The 13,348-nt window shown below is 45.9% G+C and overlaps 1 protein-coding gene across 1 annotated transcript in view; it reads left to right on the plus strand.

Annotated features, from left to right (window-relative positions):
* The window catches only part of ADGRB1 (adhesion G protein-coupled receptor B1), a 202,776-nt gene that overhangs the window by 35,633 nt on the left and 153,795 nt on the right, over positions 1-13,348 (plus strand). The window contains exon 2 of the mRNA XM_062570701.1: positions 5,310-5,468. Coding sequence (XP_062426685.1) covers positions 5,310-5,468 — 159 coding nt within the window. The remainder of the gene's footprint in view (positions 1-5,309; positions 5,469-13,348) is intronic.

Raw genomic sequence — 13,348 nt, forward strand, 5'->3', positions numbered from 1 at the left:
AGACAGCAAAGTATTATATGAGATTTATTTTTAAGGGGAACAAGAATGAATCACTGGAACAACTCACTTGTGCTGCTATAGGCTCTTCAGAACATGGGGCATCAGGAAGGGAAATCTTCCTGAAAGACTTTTTCTTACTTCCACAGAAGAAATAAACTAAGTAAGCGGATCTCTGGGGAAGGATCATTGCTTTGTGTAAGAGGAGGCTGACTTTGTAATACTCCCTTTTAGCCTTGCTATTCCTCAATGCAAGAAGAAAGGAGATGCTCCCTCTGGAACCTCTCTCTCTATCCATGGCATAACAAGTTTAAATAAGACATGCAACTTTTGGATGATGTAAGACAATCTCACTCTTAATCTCTCCTTAGCTTCCTTCCTCCTTGCTTGTTTAAGAAATAATAACTTTTTTTTTCATGCAGCTGAGAGCCGCTGATGATTCTGAAGTGATAAGTCCACTATAAATATTTCCAGACATAGCATACAGAACTGTGATGGCTTTATGTCATCTCAGCATGTTTTTTCAGACACAAGATGTCCTAGCCTGCTGAGTTTGAGAGAGAGCTGCCAACCAGAAGTGTCTGCAGCTGAGGTCAGTGGGAGGCTAAATCCAAAAAGCAAAATCGGAGATGGGATGTAGTGTGTCAGCAAAGACCCTTTTGCTGTAGTCTATTGACTGTTTTGTGTTGATTCTTTAGTCTTTTTGCTGTTGTCACTAGCATCTAATTTAAGGCATTTCTGTTAAATTAAAAGGCATGACTGACTGACTGGCGTCTGAGACACATTGCAGCTGTCAGCTGCAAAGATAAACTCCAGATCAGGATGCATATCTTCCCAAAGATCAAGGGTGTTTGGACGAGAAGCTTATGTGGAGCACACTCTGTTAATTTGTGGTAGGAAAAACTTGTTCTTTTTGCATCTCCATTTAAGATTCCAAACAAGAAATGCCAAATATGAGCTTGAAAGTTGAGTCTGACCATCTTGCAAGTTTCTCCATTTAGTTGTGTAGAATTAGAATGCATTGGGTCAGCCTAGCATGAAAAGTAATTTGTTTTAGTATGTGATCATGATAAGAACCGACTGAAGAAGATCAAAAAGCTCTTTAGAAACTGGATTAAAGGCCTCCCTGAATGACAGCCTCCACAGCATTGAGAAAAGTCCCATGATCAGCAGCTTCACTTGCAATAGTTGGCTTCACAAAACTCATGCAAGGGGCTAGGACTGCTCTCAAAAAATAAAAGCCAAACCCTGCTACATGACTGAGATGATAACTACTGGTTGTGATGGGAACCTCCAGAGTCAGAGGCATAAGCCATAGCTACACAAGTCAAGAGAAATAAAGGGCAGAAAGTTCTGTAAGCCTGTAAGGCTGCAGTTGAGCCAAACTTTGCCACGTGGAAATAGGTGAGGTATGTGACCTTCACCCTGAAAAGCAAAATCCTTCATAGAACAGTTGCAGCAGACTCATCATCTCTGGATTAAGGACAGATGACTACTCAACCCTCATCAGTCCATAGGGCACAGCAGTTGACTGAGAGCTGATGAAAGGGGCAAAGGGGACTATCTGTAAAGGGTCTCCTTGATTTCAGGGGGATTCTGCACTGCGTTTCACCTTTGTTACTCATTTCTCAGCATCAGGGACCTCTTTCAAGCACATGTTTGAAATGAACAGTGAGAAGAGAAGAAGAGTGGTGAAGTTGTGGGGCAGCCAGATGGTGAACCACATTTCCTGGAAGACGTGGAGTTGTGGGTCGCCATCCACCCTGCTGCAGCCTTATCAGTCACCACTGCTGAGCTGAGCAAAGGGCATGCCTCCAGCCACTCAAGTGGCAAAATCCCATCCGTATCTCCTCTGTGGCATCTGCAGTGGGCTAAAAGCATTTGTATAGCTCGTTAGCACAGCTCAGCTGCTCCACACTTGCAGTTATCTGGCCATACTTTTATAGCAGCCACATGCTTCTGTGGAATGGGCAGAAAAGCTGAATATTTAACTCATTGTACGGTCTTTCTTTCTTTCTTTTCTTTTTTTTTTTTTTTTTTTTCTCCTTCAAAGATGGGATGGGTATAACTTTATATAATAGGCTTTAAACAATTGTTTACAGCACCACTAAAAAAGACAAATCATTCGAAACACCAAATGACTAGTTCCAGGAAAAGAAGGGAAATTTCTAAAGGTTTATCTGAAGGCCAATAAAGAGGATAAATAACATGCAATATTTCATTTGTCAGGACCATGAGACAACCTGATAATAAAAATGGACTATGCCATAAAGAGGGGGATTCCTTTGTCTTGGCTGTAAATGCCTTTGTTGATTTAATGAGTGTTCTGGTGCTTCTGCTTGAGCTTCTCTTTAGCACTCACAAATCGGATGGAAGCTGAGGAATAAGGAGAGGAAGAAAGTTATCTGTCCCCAACCTCATAAAGAAATCTGGCTCTGGTTAAAGGCTTGAGACTGTGTGTTTTTTATCTTATATTGACTCTTTCTCTGGTTACTGGTGATGAACAAAGTATGGAGAAATCAGAGATGGAACCTACACTATCTCCACATCAGTTCCTGGTGTGAGCCTGGGGAACATCTATTAATGAATTAGACCAAGCAGGAACATTGAGCCCAGCCTTTCTTTCTATATAATCTTATGGTTGTAATGTTTTCATAATAGATTACATCATGAAATACACACTTCTTTGAATAACCATCCTTAAACTGAGGACCCCGTGATAGGCTATCAGTTTGGATAAATCATTTGTGTTTTGCTTAATAATAGTATATAATGTTGCTTTTTAATTCACTGGAGCAATTATGCTCTTTTCTTTAAAAGTGAAAAAGAAGAAAGTATCCCAGACATATTACGCACAAGCCTAGCCATAGTTTGTGCAGATCTACCTACTGCATTCCCCAAGCTCACTCCTAATCAGCAAGGGACCGAGAGGGAGGAAGTAAAGAAAATCATTGATAAAAGCACAAAAAGCTTATTAGCTTTTAAATGTATCTGGTTACAGATATTCTATTGATCACCTCAAGTAAGACATCAGAATACCTGCCCTTGAGCCAGTGGCCTTTCTTGTGACTGAAACACAATCCGTTTCCCATCAGGAGACAGGAGAGACAAGTCTAAATGTTTCTGCATGCCATTTAGAAAAGAAATCAGCAGAAAGTCAGGGAAAGACATTGCTCTTCAAGGTCAAACATTTATTTTATGCCAATAACAGCCTCATCCACCCTGTCATTGCCAGGATCTTGGACCACTTTGCTGGCATGTTTGCCAACCATGTTTCCACCTTACTCTTTCTTGTTTCCCAGGTTATATCTCATTCTCATTATTTAAGCACCTTACACTGCCTTCAGCAGCATGTCTGATGCTGAACATGTTTATTCTCGCTCTGTCTCTGTCTTGAGAGTGAAAGCTCGGAGGACACCCAGGCTGGCAATAGCACAAGGTCCCTGTTTGTGTGTGGCAGAAGAAAGTCTTTTAAAGTCCAGCCAAGTCAGTGGAAAGAAGTTCCTGGACTCCATGGAGCAGCAGAGCAAACCATGAAATTAAACAATTCAGGGTGAAAGTCAAAGCAGAGGTGTGAAAGTCTGATGAGCACAATTCACCCATCTCTGTAGGACTAGCACAATATGGAGTTCACTGAAATGGAGGAGTGAGTCTGCTCCAGTCCAAACTGGAGGGCCTGGCCCATGTGTACTGTGGATGCAGTGAGAGCACATGTGATGCCAAGATTCAGAGAAGTGGGAGCAGCATCTTACAGTGCAAAGATGAGGAAGATGAAATATCCTCACTCATGCACTCACTCATGTGTGAGTAACAGTTTGTAAGGAACACATCAGTCCCTGCATGGGTTTGGGAAGAGATAAAAGGGTGTAAATGATGTCACTGCACGGGGATGGGGAAGGTACTGAATGTGTGAAACTGGGAGAAGGAAAACCTGGTATGACCATCTGCCAGACCAGGGGACCAAGTGAGTCCTTGGGGAAGGGCTGTCCAAATCATAGGCAAGTGGAATTATCTCAGGCTTCAGGATTGAGGCAGTGAATCACTTCTTGGCTTCTCATGTCCTTAATCTGGGGCACTGAGTGAGCTCATTCCCATGCAAGGGGGTCCTGGCAGATACTCATGTTCTGACCTGGTGCCTACTTGAGCTATTCACTCATAGCTCAAGGATTCACTTTTTTCTCAGACACACTGGTCTCCTGGCTCAGGTGCGCAGAGTGTAGAGGGTCCCACAGCTCAGAGGGGAGCTATGATCTCCATCTTCCCATAAATAGCAATAAAAGGAGGCTGGGCCAGCTGAAATGAAGGCACATGCACCTTTGATGGCTCTAGCTCTGGCCCATGTTGGGCAGGTCATGTTCAGATGATCTTAGCAGTCGATTCTGCATTTGATGTCCCACAGAGGCCAGTGGTTCTTGGCAGCAGCCTTGCAGGGTGTCAGGTGGAAAAGGCTACTGAGGCTCAACATTTCCCTTCTGCAAGTGATAGGACCATTCCAGAAGCAAGGATCTCACTGGCTCCACCAGCTTGCAGTGTCATAGCCGGTGGTACGAGGGGGAAAGCTGTGTGTCGCTGACAGCAGCACTGAGCATGCCTGCAAAAAGGAGCCAGAAAGCAGTTTGTGAACATGTTGCTCCTAGATTAGAGTCCTGTGGGTGCTTGAGGTGGATCTTGTCTCCCTCCTTCACTAAAGTTGTCTGGGGTGCAGTGACTCTCCGTGGATGGTAGCACTGGTGTATGTGCAGTGTGGGGAAAAGGAGGGCCATTTTGGGCTCAAGAGGGAAGTGAGTGGTAAAACCCCAACCACTTCCCAGCTCCCCTGTGCTGTCGACAAATGGTGACATGCAGTTACCTGGAGTGAAGAGGGAGGAGACATAACCTTGCTAATTCTGAATGTGTCTTTTCTTCAAGTGCTTTGTGCAAGTGTTTTCTGGTGTTTAAGGATGAACAGGCCACAAAATGGAGAGAAGGTCTTCTCTGAGGAGGGAAGCTCCCTGCCATAGCAAGCAGAGCAAGACTTGGATGAGTTAGTAGTGGGGCTGGGTTTTCAGGAAGGCAGAGTCCCTGCCAGAGATTGGGAAAAGTTGAGAGGTCGATGAAAAGGCAATGCTGTTCCCTTCTCCTCCCATATCTTGACCCTTCAGGCTCACCTGCGATGTTTAGCCCTACTATATTCGAAGACATCCCAGTCTGGGGCATGGCAGCGGGTGCATCACAGGGTCCACAGGACTGGCATTGCCTCTGCTTCCTGCGTGCGGGGCTCTCTCCTCTCTCCCCACACCGTGGCTGATGGGGCTTTTCTGGATTTTGCTCAGGTGGCTGGAAACCTTGGTCGGCTTGGGGTGACTGTACCAAGGACTGCGGGGGAGGCCTGCAGACCCGCATACGCACATGCAAGCCCCTTCCCAACGAAGGTCTTGCCTGCGAGGGAGTCCTGGAAGAAGGAAGACTGTGCAATAGGAAAGTGTGCAATAGTAAGTGGAGGCATGTTCCCTAGCACACGCGCGAGTACTTTGACCTCAGGCAGAGCCTGCAGCTGTGGCTGTTGCAGCCCTGGCACCATAAATAACGAAGGGGGCTTCAGAGACACAGCTAAGCTGCTGAAGGGCTGTGTCTGAGGGGCAGCCCGCAGCTGGGAGCCCTGGGGAGCGTGCGACGCCAGCTGTGCATGGCCCCTTCCCGGCTGTCTTGTGGTCACACGCGTGCTGACACACGCGTTGCAACACACACGTATGCAGATTCAGAGCTTCACTCTACAGAAGGGGGTTAATTTACAGCACTGCCTACGCCAGGTATTCAAACTCTACTGCAAAACCTACCACCAATGGTAAAATATATCCCTTGAAGGCATTTCTCTAATGTTTGGCCTCTTGAGCCTCTTCCCGATAAATAAAGCATGAAGCTAGGAGAGATGCTAATCTTGCTGCTTATGTCTCTTTCCAGCTTCGTTCACCTTCCCAGTCAAGTGCAATGTTGCTTCCTCTTCCTTTACAAAACTGCAGCCTACTGCACTAAGGTGTGGAGCCAGAGCTGTCTGTTAGACAGCTCCGGACAAAACATAGGGCCTCGGAGAGGCAAACTCTTTGGCAGAGGCTTTGCTCTCCTCCTGAAATGCAGCTGCTTTCCAGATCCTCTTCTCCAGAGGGCAGGGGACAGATTGTCAATGCCAGTCAGCAGGGAGATAGTAATGCGTCAAGCTTATGACCTGCAGCACTTTCATTTTCAACACTTTTTTCACAGTAGCCAACTAGAGCGGGGGATGGAGAAAAACAACAGCAGAAGAATCCCAGCCCAGCAAATGCAGGCGAATGGCTGATTATAATTATGCTCTTCTTTTTACTGCAAATTTGCAGTGAAAGATGTTTGAATAATTCCTCCAACTAGGCAAATAACTAGGGAAAGCTTAACTGTCTTCAAAGGCAGGGAAGTGTCTCCTGATAAAGGGGAAGTTCAAATAGAGGGACGCAGATGAATTCCTCTAATAAGGGGTAAAACGATTTCATGCATTTTTTACCACTTCCATATATTTTAATCTTGTTGCAATTAGGCTTTTTTTAAAATTAAACTTTCTAGTATATTGAATTTCATTTTCTTGACTCACAGTTGCTAATCTCCTACTGAGGTTCGCCCACACTAGGGAAATTTAACTAGTATCTCCCACACTTGTTGGTAACTTTGGAGTCTTAATGCAGCTGTAGCTTGGGGCCATGAGTGTACAAGCGAATGTGTGTGTGTGGGCAGGAACCTGGAAGTCTCTTGATTTGAAAGGAGGGTCCAGCCATCGGACATAAAGGCACCTGGATGGAGCTGGCTCCCAGAGAAAGGGTCACGCTGGTCTTCATGGGCACTTCAGTAGATATGCACTCTTCTGCCAGGAGAAGGAAGTGGAGATGGCACTGGTGGCAAGAAGAGGGGGCTGTGCAGCTGTTCTTGGGACATGGGAGAACATGGGACCCCCAGTGGAAAACCTCCTTAGACTTGCCTGCTTCCTCCTATGCTGGATAATGAGGTGGTGGGACACTCCAGCAAACTCTTCCCAGAACATCTGTCCCAGGGCTTGATCATGTTCATAACCTTCCATAGGACCTGCTTCTATTCCTTTGCCCTCTTGAGCTGGGGTGCTCCAGGCTGGACATGGTTTTCCAGGTACAGCCTCACCAGCACTGAACAGAGGGCCCAGTACCTTCCCTTGATCTTCTGATTATGCTCTTCTCAACGTGTTGCTGTACACAGCTTGTTTGGTTTGCATAGGAGTGCCCTCCTGGTTTGTATTCAGTCTTACACCCTCCTCCTCAAGATCCTCTCCAGTGGGGCTGCCACCCAGCCTGCACTGACCCATGGGGTTACTCTTGCTGGGGGAAAAACTTTGCACATCTTCCTGCCAGCTGTCACAAAGTTTCTGTTGCAAGAATGGGTGAGGAAGGGCTGTGTTGAGACTAGCAGTCTAGGTTGTGCTTCTAGCTCTGTTAATTGCATGGAGCAGAACAGACAAATTTCTATTTAATCACTTGTCTTTTCTGGAGTGCAACACTCAGAAAAGCTGATCCTAAGTGTAGAGAAATCTGGTTGGGCCCCAGGGCTCTGATTCAGTAAAAAATTTCACTTGCGTTCCTATCTTCCTTCTATTACCCAGACAACTCCTGCTCCAAATTAAAGTGGGGCTTGTCTGGCTGAGCTTATTGGGGGAGAAAGGATCTTGACCTAACTGGAAGACCTTAGTTTGGAAAGAGAGTACATTCGCAGAGTGAGGCATCACAAATTGATTTATCCATCTAAAATACGCAAAATAAGTTAATTCTGGTTAATTTTCTCAAGTGCCTCTTTTTAGGCCAACCCCTGAGGCCCGCTGTGATGCTTTAATGCTGGAAAGCTGGAAAGCATTCGAGGGAAGATGTGAGCAGTTACTTGCCCATTGCACAGCTTGAGATCTGAGTTGCTGGCCAAGAAAGTCAGGTTAGAGTAAGACAGAAATCACCACCGTCACCTTCAAAACAAGGGCAAAGTCATCTCTTCACTTTAGCTTCTCCTTGCTAGCTTCTGTCTGAGTGTTTCAAATTGATGGCTAATTAGCCAGGGTGTTTTATTTCTTTATTTAGATCTCCTGAGACAAGGAGAAGGCTTAGTCTCATATGTGGATGGATTCTCAGCAGGAACAAACTGAGGTGTTCCCACTCAGATCCCTGGAGCTACTCAAACGGATGCTTGCAGAAAATATGTGAAGATTTCATTTGGTTGTTTTACTTGGCTCTGCCACAGAAAATGATGTTAGAGGGATCTAACTTTTCTTGTCCTCCTGCTGCCATCCTTCCTCTTCCAGACCTGCTCCAGGTGGACTTTTAGCATATCCTGGAATGTAGCAGTGGGCATGGCAGCTCTCAGCCTTTCCACGAGGTGTGACTGCTTGCAGCAAGGTCACTGAAGTACACATGTAGCCACATGTGGCTGCCAAGGCTGAGTCTGAAAGTGCTGGCTGGAGACTGCAGTGCTGTTTAAAACCAGTGCACATAGACAGCTGAATAACTGTGCAGGTGCCAGTTGCTTTTGAGCTCTGAGTAGCTGGCTTTTCCACTATGCAATGGAATCTCCTGCTTGCTGACCGTCTTCTATGTCTTTCAGCCTGAGATCCCCACCCAAGCCCCAGGGCACATGAGCCAGGTAAACTTTTTCCATAGGAAAAATCTGAAGCTGAAAAACACAAAAGAAAACTGGGACAAAGTGGAAATGTAACTTTTTCTGGGAACAACAGTCCTGCTTGAGGAGAGGAGTCTTTTTTTGATGGCTTCCATTCAGCTTGAGAGATAATCTGAAGAAAAACATTCGGTGTTTGTTATAACTCTGATTATTCCTTGCTAGAGGCAGAGAATCCAGTGGTATCTTCCTCTCCAGTACAGACAGGGGAGATTTCCTCCATCTGTTGGATTTGGCCAGAAGCTGCTGTTTTACAGAAAGAGAGACAACCCAAGCATGACAGAAAGTACTTGCAGAGCAACTATCTGGGCCTACCCTCTTTGGAGCAAAGGGGCAACCGCAGTGCTCCAGTGGTCCTGCTTGGCTGTATGGTGCTAAAAGCTGTGATTGCTGACAAACTGGCACACAGAGGGCCCTGGAGAGAAAGCTGGATGGGTGACACGGCAGGACGATGTCCAAGTCAGAGGAGCGATGTCATGGGTCTGATCCCAATGCTGGAATTCAGCAGTGCTGAAGAAATGCAAGAACAATTAGAGATGTAGGCGGCCTGCATTGATTCCTGGGGAATGAAATCAGCGGAGGAGCCAGCTGAAATCCTGCCATCCCATCTGGCAAAGGCAATGCAAAGCCATCTCTGACATTTATGAATATGCAAATTGGGCAAATACATCTCCCCTCATCTGGGAGGTGGATGGCCACATCCTGCCCTCAGGTGCAGCAGTGTAAAGTCAGTGCGGTCCTATCAACCCTGGTGGATTTCCAGCTTGGGAACTGAGATCAGGATCTGGCCTTTCGGCTGAATAAACATTAGTAGTGTGAAGAAATGCACGTTCCACATGGCATTCAAAAGGCTGCGTCTCAGTGTTGTTTTCTGCTGCCCCTGAACTGCATTAAAAATAGCCCTTTTGCTGCAACTAGAAACAGAGCTGAAATATCCTGTGTGTGTGCGTGTCTGTGTGTGAGAGCATCCTCATTCCCCACAGGCAAGGACAGAAATCATTGCAAGCTGGAACAGCATCTTGTCCTATATGTAACTGCTGCTGTTGGAGTGACTTCACTGTGTTCCCTCTTCTAATGCTACCTTGGACTTTTCTTATCTGGGAGTCCCGGGTCTCACACTGACTGTTTTATAAGTCTCTAGTGTTCAAACTGAAAGTCTTTGGGCTATTTCCTTGGCTGGTGCAATTGCCGTCTACCCAGTGGCTTCCAGGATGACCCCTTTCTACACTGGCAGGTCCTGAAAACATGGTTGTTAGGAAGCGTTAGTGATTCTGCCCTGCCCAGTTTTACACAACTAGCAGTTGCTAGATGCCCCAGAAACTTGGTAGCCCATGGCTTCTCCTTTGGTTTTACCCCACTGGAAATGTATTTACTCCATTTCTTTTTATTTATTTATTTATTTATTCATCATTTCTTTCCACTCTCTGCTTTCCTGCATCCCTTCTTCCCCTCCGAGGTCCCTTGAATAATTTTCACAGTCTGGCTCAGACCGCTGTTTTCTTTGTCTTTCTTGTTTGGTAGATGAATATAGAGAGAAGAGTGTGTGGCTTTGGGAGACATGCTTGAACTTTAGAGACTTAGCCCACAGCGCTGCAAAGTCTTTGCTTAAATGTTTTTTCCTTGTGTTGGAGGAGGTTGTCTGATGAGTTACGTGCTTTCATCGGAAGTGTCATCACCAGCTTCCTCTTCCCAATAATTCAGCATTGAATGATTATCCTTCTCATCTTTGTCTTAGCTCTGCTTTTCACAAAATCTCAATTTTTTGCCTCCTGTTTGTGATTGAAACTTATCTGGGTTCCCTCCAGGAGCATTATTTCTCTGGCTCTCCTGCTAGTTTCTCTGAAGTTTTGGGTATTTCCCCCAGGTACCATCCCAGGTCATTTATATGGCTGGTTTGTAAATCACACCTAGATCTTCCACCGATGCTGTCATTGCTTCTCTCTGCTGACCACACTGTGAGAAGAAAGCTGCAGAAATCCAGCCGGTTCCCTACTGTCTTCATCTTGCAGTGCTCATCCCATAAAGTCCTGGTGCATAAACCCACCGCAGAGCATTGCTTGCACTGATTTCATCTCGTGCATAAGCGATGTAGCTTCTCCCTGCTTCATTCAGTCAGGGCTGATTTTCACATAGTTATTAACTATTCAGATTAAATCTGTGCCAGGCTCTGTGCTAAATGGGGCCTGACCTGCTTCTCTACAACACCCTTTTCAAGAGCTGGAAGCCTTGCTTACTGCAGCAGAGCAACACTGGTATGGGGCTGGAGCTAGTCCCTGCTGGGGAAGGCTTGGGGCAAGGTGACAGGGTGAGGCATTCAGCTGCTGGAGCTGATCGCCTTTAATTAGGATGAGCAATAACAGAGCGCGCCTGTCACATCTGCTGGGGAACGAGGGAAATCATGCGGCACATCCAAGACCAGGATCAGCCATTAGGAGACACCGAGTCTAACCAACTGGCAAGAGGAAGGCTAGAGTGGATTCATCCGAGGTGACACGAGGGGCTGCGTGGGGGCCTTGTGCTGGCTGGGCAATGCTATTGAGCAGTGCAGAAATATCGCCTTGTGAGGAGCAAACCAACTACGGCTAAAGCTTTTGGAGCACCAATGGGGGTGCTAGACCACCCTAGTAATACCCCATGCTCTGGCAGCAGTGGTCACTTGTCTCCTGTGCAGGCACGGAACAGACGTGCTGCAGGAGATGTTTCTGCAGGTCACTAACGCAGTTTCTTTGGAAACTCCTCCAGTGGGCAGTTAAATGCTGCTCCTTGTGTTCTGCACCATGGTGACTTTCAGCTGCAGAGCTCCTGGGTAATTGGGAAGTGCTCGAGAGTGGCAGTCTTTCAGGCCAGGAAAATGTCTTTAAGTGCTTCCAGAAAAAATGGAGATGAGGGAAACTGACCAAATCCAAAATTTTTAATCTATCTTCTCTCATTTCTTCTGTCCTCCTGCCTCTCTGTCCATCCATCCACCCATTGATGCTCAGCAGCTGCAGCTGATATATTCAGTCCCAGGTTTTTCTATTACCTTTCCTGCTCTGAGCAGTGGACAAATCCATTCAAACGCTGCATCTGCACCTTCCTTCCTGCCCTGTTTTTCCTCCCAGATAATATGAGTCTCTGGGGAGGCTTTGGGATTTACAGTAACCTTTTTTTTTTGTTTGTTTTTTGTTTTTTTGTTTTTTTTTGTGTGTGTTTTCAAGGGTGTGACCCTTTTAACAAAAGGACTGAAATCAGAGTAGATTGCAATATGGGATATTTCCAGCAATAGGTGGAGGGGTGGTGGGAATGGATCAGGGTTTGAGATGTGTTTAGTACCTCAGAGAGTGTGGATCTAATTTAAGCTGTCCCCTAAGCTCACTCTGTACCCAGGATATTGGAAAAACACTTATAGGTTGTTTTTTTATAAATTAAATCTTACATAGGAAGGTTCTAGGGCTTTGCAGGTATTAAAAACTTAAGATTTGACCATTTCTATTTTAATAAAGAACCTGTAAAGAAAAAAATAAAAGAACACTGTTGTGTGCAAGTATCAGGATATCTGTAGTCATGATGTCCAGACAAACAGAAAAATGGCAGGCAGGTAACTATCTCACCCCATCCCCTCCAGCCAGCAGCCTGCAAACAGTCTGTGCTGGAAAGGTTTGGAGCCGTCAGCGTGAACAGCCCCTAGGCTCTGTTTTGGGACTAACATAACGGGAAATTTGCTTCACAGTTTCACAACCTAGATGGGCCTCTTCTACAGACCAAGCTGCTGAATGTAAAGTCTGGCTCCTGGCAGGGACTCTCTGTATCGTTCCTCTCCCTCCTCTGCTTTCCTTTTTTGGATGGCAATAAAGACTCCTGCCACCACATTGAAGCTTCATTAACCTTTATTAATTTTCCTGGGGTTCCAAGATCAAATTTGCCACCATTTCATTTCTTTGCAGCTTGTACTTCTTGAAAAGATGTCTGACTATTTTACCTCCTTGGGGATCCTCTGTCTGGTACCTGCTGTTTGGAAACAAACTCGTTGCCAGACCGCAGATTACTAAAGCTCAGCTCAGCTGCACTCTCCTGATGTACAGAGGGCAACCCTCATGAGTGGGATTCAGTTGCTAATGCTTGGTTGCTTGTCTGTTTACTACTGGTTTGGAAGGAACAGGGACGCTTGCTGTCCATTGGGAGTTAAATGCTCTCATCTTACAGTGGTCTTGACACCATGGTCTTCAGCAGGAGAGTTTCACTGATCGCTGGACACTAGGATCAGGAGCTTTGCTCATTCACTTGAGTTGCAAAGGTGTTCAGTCTTAGCTCCATCGCTCCAGCAGTCACTTTGATGATACCAAGCCTTTATTTCTCCTCTTTGCTGGTGGTAGGGTCTGGGAAAGAGACAACCTTTTCAGCCATCCCTTTTGTTTTCCAATCTCCTCTCATCTGCCTGCTTCACTCAGCATTTTCTGGATGCTTTATAGAGCAATGCTAAGCAGATACACTTTGCAAGGCAAAGTTTTACACCAAAAAACAGTGCCGCTCTTCATCATAGATCTCCAAACACTGCTAGGGATGCTGGGATTCACTGTCAGCACACCTGAAAAGTCTAAACCCTCCACAAGTCCCTAAGGCTGCCTGATCTCTCTGGAGGCTTCCTAGCAAAGGATATGGACACCCTGGAAATTCATTGCATCTGATT

The sequence above is a fragment of the Rhea pennata genome, chromosome 2 (assembly GCF_028389875.1).
Source record: "Rhea pennata isolate bPtePen1 chromosome 2, bPtePen1.pri, whole genome shotgun sequence".
In the NCBI taxonomy this organism is placed as follows: domain Eukaryota; kingdom Metazoa; phylum Chordata; class Aves; order Rheiformes; family Rheidae; genus Rhea; species Rhea pennata.